This window comes from Mandrillus leucophaeus, unplaced genomic scaffold, assembly GCF_000951045.1.
Source record: "Mandrillus leucophaeus isolate KB7577 unplaced genomic scaffold, Mleu.le_1.0 Scaffold81, whole genome shotgun sequence".
Classification (NCBI taxonomy): Eukaryota; Metazoa; Chordata; class Mammalia; order Primates; family Cercopithecidae; genus Mandrillus; species Mandrillus leucophaeus.
The window spans coordinates 5143772-5159686 of NW_012108808.1; the positions used below are offsets into that span (position 1 = coordinate 5143772).

Here is a 15915-nt window from a genome sequence, read left to right on the forward strand (position 1 = left end):
GATCTTGGCTCACTGCAGCATCTGCCTTCAAGGCTCCAGCCGTCTTCCCACCTCGGCCTTCTGAGGAGCTGGGACTACAGACGTGCACCACCACACCCAGCTAATTTTTGTATTTTTAATGGAGTCGTGGTTTCACCATGTTAGCCAGATTAGTCTCAAACTCCTGGCCTCAAGTGAGCCGCCTGCCTCAGCCTCCCAAAGTGCTGGGATTACAGGTGTGAGCCACCATGCCCAGCCTTTGAAATATTATTTTAGGAAAAAAGAAGGAGGTGTACTTTATGTAGAAGAGAACTTTATGCTGTGACAGTACCTAAAAGATACATCCTTTATTCATGTGTAAGATGAAATTGAGAGGTAAAATTGGATATACTGTTGCTTTAAAAACATTTTTAACATACATAATTTTTTGTACTTATCTCATTTTAGCCTGTATAAGTTATATCTTTTTGGGTTTTTTTTGTTTTGTTTTGTTTTGTTTTTGAGACAGAGTCTTGCTCTGTTGCCCAGGCTAGAATGCAGTGGTGCAATCTCGGCTAACTGCAACCTTCATCTCCCAGATTGAAGCGATTCTCCTGCCTCAGCCTCCTGAATAACTGGAATTACAAGCGCATTCCACCATGCCCAGCTCATTTTTGTATTTGTAGTGGAGACGGGGTTTCACCATCTTGGCCAGGCTGGTCTTGAACTCCTGACCTTGTGATCCACCCACCTCGGCCTCCCAAAGTGCTGGGATTACAAGCGTGAGCCACTGCGCCCGGCTGTAAATTATATCTCACACAAATCTAGGTTTCAGAGAATTATATGCAAAGAAACAGTGCAATAGGATTATTTTAAAGCCATTGTTATTGTTAGAAAACATAATACCTTTAAAATTTCTTTTTCACATCAGAAATACAGTGACTTCTCCCCAGTTTAGGATAGAAATTTTCCTTTTCCTCCCCTTCTTTATACTATTCAGGTTTCCCTGTTTGACAGAACAAATTATAAAATTTATAAGAGAAATTTTTTATAAGAGAAATATTTGAAATGTCACATACTAAAGTAAATGTTTGGATGTTTGAAAATTTTCTGTTTCAGAGATTTTGAATTGCTGAATCGTTCTGTAAATTAAGATGTTAAGAGTAGTTTCCACAGAGTAATTATTTGAAAGTCACTGAAAGCAAGACACATGTCTGATGTAAATGTGTATTGCACTACTGTACCTTTTTATACCTCATAAAAGTGAGAACAGCAGTCTGTACTTTTCCACTTCGTCATTCATAAGTCTATTGGAGAAATGTATATTTTGTTTGCTTATTATCTTCATGCTGCAAATAGCCTGGAAATTCTTTAAGTGGGGCTAGCGATGTATTATCGATATGTGTTAAGTGGTCTAGAAATTTCACTTTTTGTTTTTTGCACAAAGAGAATAAGATCAGTAGTCCATGTTTCTTCAGCTCTACCCAGAGAAGGGCAATGTAGGAGGGAAAACGACGTTTGCAAAATATTTCATGGTAGGCTTTTTCTTAAAGTGACTTCAGACTTACAGAAGTTTAAAAATAGTGCAAAGAATCCCATATACCTGTCACCCCAGTTCCTGAAATGTTAATATTTTACCACATTTGTTCATTATGTCTCTATTCTCCAAGTACTGTATATGCCATTATATGTAATAAGTAGCATTTTATATAGATACAGGGCATGTATGCACTATATGTTTTTTTCTGAGCCATGTAAAGAGTAAAATGCAGATGTAACATGCTTTTATTCCTAAATACTTCAGTGTGTATTCCCTCAAGAAAGGGCATTTTCTTCTGTATAGCTACCGTACACTTCTACACTTTTCAAAATCAGAACATTTACGCTGATACCATAGTATGACATGATCTGCAGACCATTTTCCAGTATGCCAGTTGCCCCACTGTGTCCTTTAGTACAAAAGAAAAAAGGTTTTTTCCCTGGTCTAGGAGCTAATCCTGGTGCACATGTTACATTTAGTTGTTTTAATCTAGAACAGTTCCTCAGTTCTTTATCTTTCATAATCTTGACATTTTTGCAGAGTACAATCCATATATTTTGCAGAATTTCCCTTAGTTTGGGTGTATCTGGTTTTTCCTTGTAAGATTCATTTTACGCATTTTTGGTCAGAATACCACAGAAGTACTGTACATCTTACCAGAAAGCCATAAGTGGCTTTTGATTCTTCCCTGCAAATGCATTTTCTAAATGATCAGTTTTAATATTATGTGGAAAGCAGTCAGAGATTCTCACATATGTCAAGATATTATAAGTGTTCCTTATATATTTATTCTCCAATTGCTTTTTCTCAAGAAAATGTGCGGCCTTTCAGGTAGCTTTTTCAAAGTGGAAGTCACTACATCAAATTAGGATGAGGGGGCAGGGAAGAGCTTTATTAAAGCTTTAAGTTTAAGCTTTTGAGTATGTGTTGTATGTAAATGAACATGGGCATCATGATGCAGGGATTGGGCCTTTAAACCTTTGGCCAAGAATGGTATCAATTATTATTACATGTATTTTTTGGAGTACTTCTGCTAAAACACTCAAATCAGTGCGCCACTCTCCTTTTAGGAGTTTTACACCTTTCCAAGGTACACTTTTTTTTTTTTTTTGAGACAGAGTTTTGTTCTGTCGCCCAGGCTGGAATGCGTTGGTGCAATCACAGCTCACTTCAGCCTCTACTTCCCAGGCTCCAGCAGTCCTCGCAGTTCAGCCTCCTGAGTAGCTGGGATTACAGGTGCACACCACCGTGCCCAGCTAGTTTTTGTAGAGATGGTGTTTTACCATGTTGCCCAGGCTGGTCTCCAACTCCTGAACTCAATCTATCTGTCCTTCTTAGCCTACCAAAGTGCTGGGATTACAGGCGTGGGCCACCACTCCGGGCTTCCAATCCAGGCATTTAAAGTAATATATAGGGAGATAAGCGAGAACCCTGTTGGACCTGGTAGAAGCAAACAAACATTTATTAGTACTATTACAGTACTAATTATTACAGTACTAATAAATGTTAATAAAATATTACCCCCTTCTATATTCATGTCTGTTCTTACTGCCTCTTAGAATTATCAAAAAAACTTACTCTATAGTTTATTTGTCTTATATCTCAGCGGTAATAAAATTAGTTAATAGTATTGGCATCGTGGTTCTTTGTGCATTCCTCCCTTATCCCACCCCCAAACTGATTTCAAATGATTTCTTGCTCTAGTCTGAGAATGTTTATAGTGATTATGAAAAGTTCAGATTCTGGCTTTAACATCTATAATTGTTTATTTATCTGTAAACACAGGAGAATGAGTTTGTTTAAACCAGAAAGATGGCAAGAGTAGTCTGGTAATTTTGCTCCATTCCTTAAAAGTCCTATAATAAAATAAGCATATCGTGTGTTTTATTTTTACAGTGTTTTTTTAAACATTAGTATAGAGTGCCACTTCTTATATTCTATATCAAATAATTAGTTACATTTTCAATAATAAACTCTGGGTAATTTTTGGCATTAAAATCTGCGTTACTAAATAATTTGAGGATATAATTTATAATCACTTATGCTAAAATCACCTATTTGAAATTTTGTATGAGGTTTTCAAAGTTCATAGTGCTTTGAAAAAATTTTAAATGTTTCTTTGTTTATGTATCTTTATTATAAACTGTAGCATATATCATATAGTTGTCAAGGATGCTGATAGATACTTAATATTTAAAGGTGACTTGTCTAAAGTTACTCAGCTGTCCAGGACTAGAATCTGGGCCTTTTGGTAATAATTCATTGCTCTGTTTACTTAATTGATGATTGGATTCATTAGAATTTCTCTATTTTCATAGCTGTCTCCATGGTTCTATGAAAATACTGTGTGTGCTTATACATATATGTATACCTGTAAGTACAAAGTAGAAAATGAAAGTTCACTTTCTGCTTTTGACAGTTCTAATCCCCAGAGATAACCTTTATTAATATGTTGTCTCATGTTTGGTCAAACTGTTTTCTCTGTATTCTGTGTATTACTGTATAAATTTTACACAGTAATTTGCATATTAAAAATGCTGATCTACACCTCATCCTTTTTAAAAGCTGCCATATATTGTAGCCAGTTTTTTATACCAGTATATATTGATCAACCTTATTCTTTTTAACTGCTGCATTATATATAAATTACATGATTTCATTCATTACCAATAGATGAGACATTTCCATTGGTTTGAATTTTTCAGTATTACAAATAATGGTTCAATTAAACATTTAAGCCTTTGTGCACTTGTAGAATTAATTCCTAGAAGTAGAACCCTCATATTTTGATAGGTATTTCCAAATTGCTTCCCAAAATGCTTGTATCTCTTTACTTCCACTGTCAAGTCTAATAATTTTCACTTGGATTATCATATTTCTTACCCAGCCTGTTTTTTACACTCTAAATTCTTTTTCTTTTCTTTTCCTTTTTTTTTGAGACAGCGTCCTGCTCTGTGGCCCAGCTGAAATGCAGTGGCGCGACAACCAACGTGGGCTCGAGCAATTCTCCCAACTTAGCCTACTGAGTAGCTGGGACTGCAGGCATATATCACCGTGCCCAGCTTTTTTTTTTTTTTTTTTTTTTTTTTGGTATTTTTAGTAGAGATGAGGTTTTGCCATGTTGCCCACGCTGGTCTCAAATTCCTGAGCTCAAACAATCCACCCGTCTCAGCCTCCCAAAATGCTGGAATTACAGGTGTGAGCCTCTGCGCCTGGCCCAAACTCTTTTTCTAACAGTAATATAAATTGTCTTTTACAGACTATACTCATATATGTTTCTTCCTTCAGAAGTAGGTGTTAAGTGTATCTAACATGGAATGTATAACTATAATTCTCATTGTGAAACCATAGCCTAATTTATTTCAAATTACAATTTAAAATTCATATTTTTTAGGAAGTTTTCTTAGATTAATCCACCTAGTTCCAGGTGCTACAGTCCCAAGATTTCTTTCTTTTTAACAAATTAAATATAAGTAACATGACTAGAATTGTAGTCAAAGAATATTGCAACTTTGGAACTTTAGTATTTGAACTTACTTTGAAATGTAATTTGTTACATTATAAAAATATATTGCATCTGGAAGTCAGGGGTAGTTTTGTTTTTTTTTTTTAATTATCTTTGTATCTGCTACACTGTAAAGTGCTATTTATATAAAAAAAATTCTTAATAGAAGTCTTCAGTTGTAAAGTCTGCCATACAGACTTTAGATCAGGGATTGGCAACTATGAGCCATGTGCCAAATCCTCTCCTTCACCTGTTTTGTAAATAAAGTTTTATTGGAACACATTCAGACTCACTCATGAACATATTGTCTATGATTTCTTTTGTGCTACTATGGCAGAATTGAGTTGTTGCAACTATGTGGCATCCAAAGCCTAAAATATTTACTCTCTGGCTCTTTGCCAACCCGTTTTAGATTATAAGCACTTTGGCATTAATATGTTTTTGTTTTCTTTCTGTAGCACATAGTAAGATGTTCTGCCCACATTCTGCATAATTTATGGGTTTATTCAAGGATTTATGCAAGTGTAGCTGCAAGAAAAAAAAACCTAGAAGTGAACTTGCTAGATTGAAGAGCATCTGTGTATATTAAATTTTGTTAGCTTTCACCTTCCCAAAGGGATTATTCCATTTCATACTTAAACTACTAATTTTGTGATAGGACTTCTTTCTCCAAAGCTTTGCTGACTTAGTGCATTCACACACTTCATCTTTACTAATCTGATAGAGGGAAATGATATTGTGGATTTGATTCGTGTTTCTTTTTATGTGTTAGATTGAGCTTATTTTCATATTTAAAAGCCACTTGTATTTCTTTTTCTTGAGCTATCTTTTAATGTCCTTCCTGATACATTTCTCAAGTCTGTGATACTCATATAAGATATATGATGAACATGTGTCAGATTTATTTGACTCTAATGAGGGAACCTGCCTGATGACAAGGCTGACTGAGAGGAGCATGTGTGAGATGAAGTGTATATCATCAGTGAAAGAAAGCAAATTCTTATAGGGCAAAAACAAAAACCACCACTCTAAGGGTTATTTTTTCTACTGGACAGAATTCATTTGCATTTTACCAGATAAAAATTACTATTTTCAATTTATCTTTTACAAGTCATTTTCTAATTTTACAGAGTCTATTCCCTAATCAGAATAGTCTTCAAAATTCTCCAGAGCATCAGGTGACTATTATGCAGGCTAATTGTTGACACTCAGATTTAGCTTTAAAAGGACATGCCATAATATTTTGGCCTTATTTCCAAGTTTTGGATAATTTTTCTTAACATTTTTCTCTAATTGAAATGATTTCAAGTGATATTATTTCTGCATGACTTGATAATGAACTTCTAAGAAGGTCACTTAGCTCACGATTGTGTCTTCTAAAACATACTCATCTTTCCTTTTTTCTTGTGTAGGAACTCATTATACAATGACAAATGGAGGCAGCATTAACAGTTCTACACATTTACTGGATCTTTTGGATGAACCAATTCCAGGTGTTGGTACATATGATGATTTCCATACTATTGATTGGGTGCGAGAAAAATGTAAAGACAGAGAAAGGCATAGACGGGTAAGTGTTTTTAGTAAAAATTTTTAAAAATATAGTGCATAATTAGATCTTTTAATAATGTATTTCTGCCAGTGATCTCAGGCTGCCAAAATATGTTTACATTTAATATAAGTAAATGTCTACATTTCATATGTGGTACCTGTTTTTTTCTTTTTCTATGTTTAATTTTTTTAGTTTACTTATACCCTGTATCTTTCCAGAAAGGATTTCAGGTAGCTAAAAAACAAGGAAATACAATAAGAAGACAAAATAAGAAGGAAAGGGAAAAATACAGCACAGGAGTTGGGGGGGAGAACAAGCCAAGTTCAAGATATGGAGATCAGCATGATTTTTGCCTTTGAGCAACCCACCAGCTAAGGCAAAAAAGGAAACTCACTGCATAACTCTTACCTATGAAAAAAGAAGAAATCTACTAGGGGCAGATAGTTTTGTGGGATTTTGCTGTTTTCTTTTACCTCCTTTCCCAGTATTTGATTCTGAGATATTTCTCAACTTGGATCCCAAATAAAGCTTATTGAATGTTGTAATGTTTTACTGTTTTTTTAAAAAATGGCTTTAACATATAAAAGTACAATTTATGGATCCTTTTTGTTCATGGTCATGACTTACATTGATAATGTAATCCAAAATACATTTTTTATTTTGTATTTATTTATTTATTTTTGAGACGGAGTCTCACTCTTCTGCCCAGGCTGGAGTGTAGTGGTGTGATCTTGGCTCACTGTAACCTCTGCCTCCTGGATTCAAGCGATTCTCCTGCCTCAGCCTCCTGAGTAGCTGGGACTACAAACATGTGCCACCATGCCTGGCTAGTTTTTATACAAAATACGTTTTTAAAGAAAAAAATTTTTTTTTTCTTTTTTTTTGAGACTATCGCCCGTTCTGTTGCCCAGGCTGGATTGCAATGGTGCAATCTTAGCTCACTGCAGCCTCTGCCTCCCAGGTTCAAGCAATTCTTGTACTCAGCCTTCTGAGTAGCTGGAATTACAGGTGTGTGCCATCATGCCAAGCTAATTTTTGTATTTTTAGTAGAGATGAAATTTCTCCATTTGGCCAGGCTAGTCTCAAGCTCCTGGCCTCAAGTGATTGGCTGACCTCAGCCTCCCAGAGTAGAAAATCTTTTTGAAAAATAAAATTCCAAATCTCAAAAGGCCCTATATAATTTTGGTGTTAGAAATTTACTTGTCAGTAAAAATGACTATTTACACAAATTATAAGCTTCCATATTAATATATATGTGTGTGAAACCTGAAATTCAAATTATATTGTTTATGATAGGTAACAGCTTCTGAGATTCATCAGATGATAGTTACCTTTAGGGCATATCTAAAAATAAAATATAATACATGAAATCAGTGCTTTAATCTAATGATTCTTAAATGTTTTGGTCTCAGATCCCCTTTAAATTCTTAAAAAATGTTGAAGAGCCCCAAGGAGCCTTCGTTTACGTGGTTTTTGTCAATAGATATTTACCATATAAGACACTAAAACTGAGAATTTTTAAAAATAAAAAATAATAACATAGTATATAACATAGTATCTGTGACACTATGTTCATAAAATTTTAGAGAAAACTGAGATCAAAGGAAACCAAAACAGTCTGGTCATAGTGGCTCATGCCTATAATCCCAGTGCTTTGGAAGGTTGAGGCAGAGGATCGCTGAATCTCAGGAGTTTGAGACCAGCCTGGACATGTATGGAGACTCTATCTCTACACAACAAAGCAAAAATTAGCTGGGTGTAGTGTCTTGCGCCTGTAGTCCTAACTACTCGGAAAGCTGAGGTGGGAGGATCCCTTGAGCCTGGGAGTTCTAAGTTACAGTGAATTATGATTGCACCACTGCCCTCCAACCTGGGTGATAGAGCAAGACCCTGTCACCCTCCAAAACAAACAAAAACCACTTTTTTCTCTGAATGTGTAGATGGTTAGTGTACAGTCCTTGAAAACATTGCAAATGGTATAGCAATATATGAAGCAGCCAGTATGTGTCCTAGGTAATTTTATCAATCACCTCTCTTCCTAGACCAATCAAATATTTTTCAATATTTTGATCCATGCTTATTGTATAAATGAAGTTTTTTAAAGCTGGAAAATTCCACACATTTATATACTTACTATTGTTCTTAAAAATTATTATCATTATTTTGAGCAGAGTCTTGCTGTGTTGCCTAGACTGAAGTGCAGTGGTGCGATCTCAACTCTCTGCCACCTCCGCCCTCCAGGCTCAAGCAATTCTCGTGCTTCAGCCTCCCAAGTCGCTGGGATTACAGGTGTGCGCTACCACGCTGGCTAATTTTTGTAGTTTTAGTAGAGATGGGGTTTCGCCATGTTGGCCAGGCTGGTCTCAAAGTCCTGACCTCAAGTGATCCACCTGTCTCGGCCTCCCAAAATGTTGGGATTACAGGTGGGAGCCACTGCTCCCAGCCTACATTAAATTTTAAAGTCTTTCTATGTCAGGCCATATACCCAATCTAATTCTTTTTTTCTGTGAACTTTTTTGTTATACTTGTAGCCTTCCTACCCCAGATGATTTCCAAGCAAATTGACATTCTGTAATTTCAAATATTACTATTTCAGTATTTTACAAAATGGTTGCAGTTTAATTGTTGTTCCTTTTTTATTTATTAGCTTGCATATTTCTATAGAGAGTTTACCCCACATCAACCATTTGGATTCCCTGAAGTAAAGATGGTACAGGAAAGGGAGATACCTTGAAATACTAGGTTCCTTAGCATCCTCAAAGTTGACCAATGATATTTTTTGCTTGTTTGGTTGTTGTTTGTTTCTGTGTCTTCATGGACTCATGGTTTTAAGCATATTTGTGTTTTAATCATCACTGTTATTATTCTTATTGATGTTCATGTTATTCCATTTTAGATTAGTGGGAGCTTATTTAGTTTGCTATCTGTGTCCTTTGTCATGTCCTTAGATAATCCTAATCCTAATCCTGATTCATCATAGACATTTCCTGCAGCAAACCTGGAATCAGCCATTTCACCAAGGAGCTCTCTGATTCCATTGAAGGAAAATGTAATATAGGTACATCTGGGCATTAGGTGATACTTGTTGCTTCTGGGTTGGCTATTGTTTCTAGCCTCCTAAGTGTATATGACTCTTCTAATTTGAATTCATGACTGTGGGGCTAAACCTCTAGTTCTTAAATCTGCTTTTCCTTTAAGTCATGCCAAAAATCTGAACATCACAAACATAGTCATTTCATTTACCCCATAATACACACATACAACATTGTCAGAATAACAGTACCAACACCATCTCCAACAATATGCCTACTGAAATATTTTAGGTAATCTGCCTCCAGCCTCCCGGGTAGCTGGGACTGCAGGTGCACACCACCATCCCTGGCTAATTTTTTTTTTTTTTTTTGAGACAGAGTCTCGCTGTCTCCTAGGCTGGAGCGCAGTGGCGCGATCTCGGCTCACTGCAAGCTCCGCCTCCCGGGGTCACACCATTCTTCTCCTGCCTCAGTCTCCCGAGTAGCTGGGGCTACAGGCGCCTGCTGGCACGCCCGGCTAATTTTTTGCGTTTTTAGTAGAGACGGGGTTTCACTGTGTCAGCCAGGATGGTCTCAATCTCCTGACCTCGTGATCCACCCGCCTCGGCCTCCCAAAGTGCTGGGATTACAGGCGTGAGCCACCGTGCCTGGCCGTTTTTTGTTTTTTTTTTTTTTTTTTTGGGTCCTCCTATGTTACCCAGGCTGGTCTGAAACTTCTGGCCTCAAACCGTTCTCCTGCCTTTGCTTTCCAAAGTGCAGAGATTACAGGCATGAGCCACTGCGTCTGGCCTATCCTTTATTTATTCCACCACAGTTGCATCTACAAATTACTTTGTTGTAAAGTCCCTTGGAATAGTTTCTTCTGTGGCATTGTGTTACCAGTTAGATGCACCTTCGATTCATTTAACTTTATTTCCATTTTTAAGGTTTGCTTTTTAGATTTAGTTTTGTTTTATTATACATATATGAAGTATTTCCATGGTTCCAAAGTTAAATGTACAAAGCAGGTATGTTCAAAGAAGTCTAGTTTCTGTCTCTGTCCCATCCAACCTATTGTCTTCTTCCCCTTATAATAATTTACATTTTTACCTTTATGGTTTATCTTCTGATTTTTAAAAATATAAGCATGAATATTTCTATTCCTGTCTTTTAGCATACTTTTAGCCATCTTGCTTTTTTCCTGTGTAACACTACATGTATCTCATTCTTTTTTAATTGCTGCAGAATTTTTCATTACATAGGTATACTGCAATTTATTTATCTGATGCTGTATTGATGAACATTTAAATGATTTCCAGATTTTTAGGAATGGCGATGATTGAATTCTCTGTACATACATCTTTTTTACTTGATACACTCCATCAAGCAACTATTTAAGTGACTGACTGTGGTGCTGTGCAAGCAGTTATATAAAGAAAACAGTGGTGACTCAGTCTGAAAACAGCTTAATATTATCATGTTTTCTTACACATTATTTATTTTTATTGAGGAAAAGCAACATGGAGTTTAGTGATTATTTTTGAAAGAAATAACCTATTTCTAATTCTAAAGAATGGTTAATATCTGTGTTTGGTTGCTTATAGGGTAGAAGGGATAAAATTGCCTTGTTCAACTTAGAACTTACTGTGTCATTTTAGTGGGGCATTGTGACTTCAAATAGACCCAATGCTTGAAATAGACTGGGTCATTGAATTCCAGCTGTAGCCCTCCTTCAGAACAGTTGAGCACTGAAGTCCTGGGCTGAAAATATGGCTTTTTTTTGAGGTGGAGTCTAGCTCTTGTCACCCAGGCTGGAGTGCAATGGCACGCTCTCAGCTCACTGCCACCTCCACCTCCCAGGTTCAAGTGATTCTCCTGCCTCAGCTTCCCAAGTAACTGGGATTACAGACACCCACCACCACGCCCGGCTAATTTTTGTATTTTTAGTAGAGATGGGGTTTCGCTGTGTTGGCCAGCCTGGTCTCGAACTCCTGACCTCGTGATCCACCCGCCTCGGCCTCCCGAAGTGTTGGGATTGCAAGCATGAGCCACCGCGCCTGTTCGATGATACGGCTTTTTAAAGCAACAATCCTAGTAGAACAGAAGAGAGGTGTTGACTAGTAAGGAATTTAGGTTTAGAAGTACATTCTTAGTAAGAGAGGTGAGACTTACCTTCTTGTGTTTTAGTATAGTGAGTTCTGGATCAAATCTATTACTCTTGTTAATCTCCTAACTTCCTACACTATATTCAGTAGAGGACACTTTTGCCTTACACAGTAAAGAAAGAGCCTCTGGATTCTACCAATGGAATTGGAGCTCTCCAAACCTGCATATTAAAAGGCCTATAAGTTTTAGGGAGTCCCTTTGTCCACATGATTATTCTATAATACATTGTATTTATGGACATGGTATTATTATACACAGATCCTGTCTTTTAAAGAACATTGTAATCTACTTAACTGCTAGGACCAGAGAATGATAATTCAAACCATATTGTCTTATAGAAGACATATGTAAAAGTTAGTTATGTGTACCAACTGAAGTTCAAATTTGATTCAATTTAAAACAATCTGGGTCAGATTTTATATAGTTTGTGGACCCTTTGCATTCAAATCTCAAGGTTCTTATTAAAATGCAGATCTTGGCTGGGCACGGTGGCTCACACCTGTAATCCCAGCACTTTGGGAGCCCGAGGCAGGTGGATCATTTGAGCTCAGAAGTTCAAGACCATCCTAGCCAACATAATGAGGCCCTGCCTCTTTTATTAAAAGAAAAAAACTTTTTAAATAAAAAATAAAAGCAGATCTTGGGTAAAGACATGTAGTCTGGTTTACAGGTATAACAACTATCTATAATGTAGTGATTTTGCCCCAGACTAGTTCAGAAATTACTGTTCTATGTATGGTAAATGAGAAAAATTGCTAGATTCTAGAATTGTGGCTTCTATTCGTAGTTGGAAAAATGAAGCATAAACATTTCTAATTTCAGATCAACAGCAAAAAGAAAGAATCAGCATGGGAAATGACAAAAAGTTTGTATGATGCGTGGTCAGGATGGCTAGTAGTAACACTAACAGGATTGGCATCAGGTAAAGAAAATTTTTCAAGAAATCCTTTTTTAGTTAACAGAAGTATAAATTGTTCTTCCCTCCTTCCCTCAATTTTTTCTCAGGTACCATTGGATTTTAAAAAGCATTTGTTTCTCTTCTTCAAAAAATCTTAAATATAAGACTACGAGGCAGGAGGCTTCCATGTCTAGTCTTGGCTCTGTCACTTTACGTGTTTATCCAGTTTGGTTGATCTTTCTAGACTCAGTTTCTACATCTGTAAAATAAGTGTTTTGGATCAGATGATCAACAAAGTATCTTTTGATGTTAACATCATAATAAATAGCTAATATTTATTGTTTCCTATGTGTCGTACACTGTTCTAAAAACTTTATATGTATTTAAACCTCACCGCAATCCTGTGGTGCCACTGCTGTCATTATCACCATTTTACAGATGAGGAGACTGAAGCAGAAGAAAAGTAACTTAGTCTGACTGAGGTCATACAGCTTAGTAAATGGCTAAACCAGGATTTGAATTAAAGCCTTCTAGCTCAAGACCTATCCCCTTCATCCTGCTATGCAGCATGGCCACAAAGTTCCAATGTGTGAGATTTTAAGAAAGAGCTGTTAAGGACCTGAAAACAACTATTAAGCACTGTTATAATCACTTTCAGCTTCCATGATGGAAGATTATGTTCAGAAGACCACAAAAATTAAAATTCTTGTAGAGAATAAAGTACTGATAATTCTAATTGGCATATATAATAATTTTATGGCCTCTGTGTATGTAACCCACTGATCTTTTTATATAAGAAGGACCCAGATTTGACCTTAAATTTGTGTATTTTTTATATTCTCACTGTAAAATAATCTTGATATACGGTTTTCTGTAATTTAAGAGAAATATAAATATTACTCCTATGAGTTTCAGTAATTGTTTCTAATGGACATGAAATTTTAATGAGATTGACATCATTCATAAGTCTGTTAATTATCTATTGAAAATTAGATTTGTGAACCTCCTGCCTTTTGAAGATATTTTAGTATCTTTTAAACACTGTTTTTCCAATCACAATTAATTTGAATGATGTAACTTTTTAAAATTCCAAACAAAAATAGCAATTTTATTGTAAAAGAACTGTTTACAGTTTTAAAATATGTTTATAACTAAAATTCGAAGATCTTAAATTTATATGTAGTTCGTAAATGACCCTTTATTTAGAAGTCTCCTGCTTTCCACTTGCCTTTTAACTAGATTGTTCTCGACTCCCAAAAAAATTGACTTTTTTTTTTTTTACCGTCCCCAACATATTTTTACAGGGGCGTTGGCCGGATTAATAGACATTGCTGCCGATTGGATGACTGACCTAAAGGAGGGCATTTGCCTTAGTGCATTGTGGTACAACCACGAACAGTGCTGTTGGGGATCTAATGAAACAACATTTGAAGAGAGGGATAAATGTCCACAGTGGAAAACATGGGCAGAATTAATCATAGGTCAAGCAGAGGTAAGTCTTGCTTTGTCTCAAGGTGAATTAATAATTGATATAGCAAAATGTTTCCAGTTCATTTAATTATAGAATTAATCACATATTAGATGATTGCATACACTTTAAATGGATCCACCCTCAACACACTGCAGCAAGAAAGAATTAAGTGCAGTATTGTTTCAAGAAGCTTTTGTATTAACTATATAGTCGTATAACAAATCCTCTGGATTGTGATGCAAATATATTTGAGCTGTAGTAGAAAAGAAGTGATAGTTATTGCAGTAAGATCTGTGTAAAGTTACTAAGAAGTCAAGTTATTAAAACTAATGTATTACTAAGATTGGGAAGTTTGAATTATGAAAGTATGATTATCAAATAATTTAGTAAAATCAACCTTTTACACAGATACATTGAAGACAACAGATTTTTATTTGTGGCATTATAGCATTTACTTGATTAATTTACTATGATCTACAAAGAACATTTTAGAACTTAGGATATTATATGTATATTTTTTACATGATGACATGGATATATTTTTTAAATTTTGTTTTAGCTGAACTTGAGAGCTAAAGTGTATATATTTGCGCTAACATGAGTAGTATGCTGTTTCTCACCTGGCTTAATTGAATTGAGTTTAATGATCTTCTGGAAAGTTGCAGCAGAATGAAATCTGAGTGCTGTTACAATTTGTTTTCACCATTGTTTCCAAAAAGTGGTTTGTAGGCAGAGATTGAGTATAGCTGAGATGTCTTGGTCCCAAGACTTTAGGGATTAGGAAAAAGATTAAATGGGCTCACGACTCCTTGTATATATAGGCATTAATTTTTGGATTCTACTTAAATATTTTGTTCATATAAAGTTTTCATTATTGTGGAAATAAACCAGGAGACTTTTTCACATTTTACTGAAGCTTCTTTTCTTTTCTTTTTTTTTGGTGGCGGGGGTGGAGTCTCACTCTGTTGCCCAGGCTGGAGTGCAGTGGCATGATATCGGCTCACTGCAACCTCTGTTTCTGGAGGTTAAGCGATTCTTCTGCCTCAGCCTCCCGGGTAGCTGGTATTACAGGCGCGCGCCACCATGCCTGGTTAATTTTTGTATGTTTAGTAGCGACGGGGTTTCACCATGTTGGCCAGGCTAGTCTCGAACTCCTGACCTCAGGTTATCCACCCGCCTCAACCTCCCAGTGCTGGGATTACAGGCGTGAGCCACCATGCCTGGCCATTTACTGAAGTTTCTTGACAAGCATTTGCATTAGAGGTGCAATGTAAATTAAATTCGTACTCTTGAACTATTTTCTTTTTAGGGTCCTGGTTCTTACATCATGAACTATATAATGTACATCTTCTGGGCCTTGAGTTTTGCCTTTCTTGCAGTTTCCCTGGTAAAGGTATTTGCTCCATATGCCTGTGGCTCTGGAATTCCAGAGGTAAGCCAAGTAATATTTAGTGTCATTAAACATTATTATGGTGCTTAACTTTTTGCCCTTAGTGATAATAGAAGTTGGCTTTTCTGGAGGGAGGGGATAGTTTGTTCATGGTATGAAAAATTTTTTTTAAAGTATAAGCTTTAAAATTGAAAAATTTGAAAATTACTGTTCCCTATAGTCATTTGATCATTTACTATGGAGGTTGATTTTTTTTTTTTCTCTCACCACTAATTTAACACATGACTAGGCAAATTTTCAGAAGATTTAGTTAAACATCAAGAGCCTGGAAGAACTGTCTTGTGACCTAACATTCTTTGATGGATTAGTTGTTGTTTTGCTATTATGACCCTGATTTTTTTTTTTTTTTTTTTTTTTTGAGAGT

At 36.0% G+C, this 15915-nt stretch overlaps 1 protein-coding gene across 6 annotated transcripts in view; it reads left to right on the forward strand.

Annotated features, from left to right (window-relative positions):
* Positions 1–15915, forward strand: part of CLCN3 (chloride channel, voltage-sensitive 3) — a 116520-nt gene that overhangs the window by 66663 nt on the left and 33942 nt on the right. For all 6 annotated transcript variants that reach the window (XM_011967804.1, XM_011967807.1, XM_011967806.1 and 3 more), the window contains 4 exons: positions 6416–6573; positions 12555–12654; positions 13935–14122; positions 15411–15533. In XM_011967804.1, coding sequence (XP_011823194.1) covers positions 6416–6573; positions 12555–12654; positions 13935–14122; positions 15411–15533 — 569 coding nt within the window. The remainder of the gene's footprint in view (positions 1–6415; positions 6574–12554; positions 12655–13934; positions 14123–15410; positions 15534–15915) is intronic.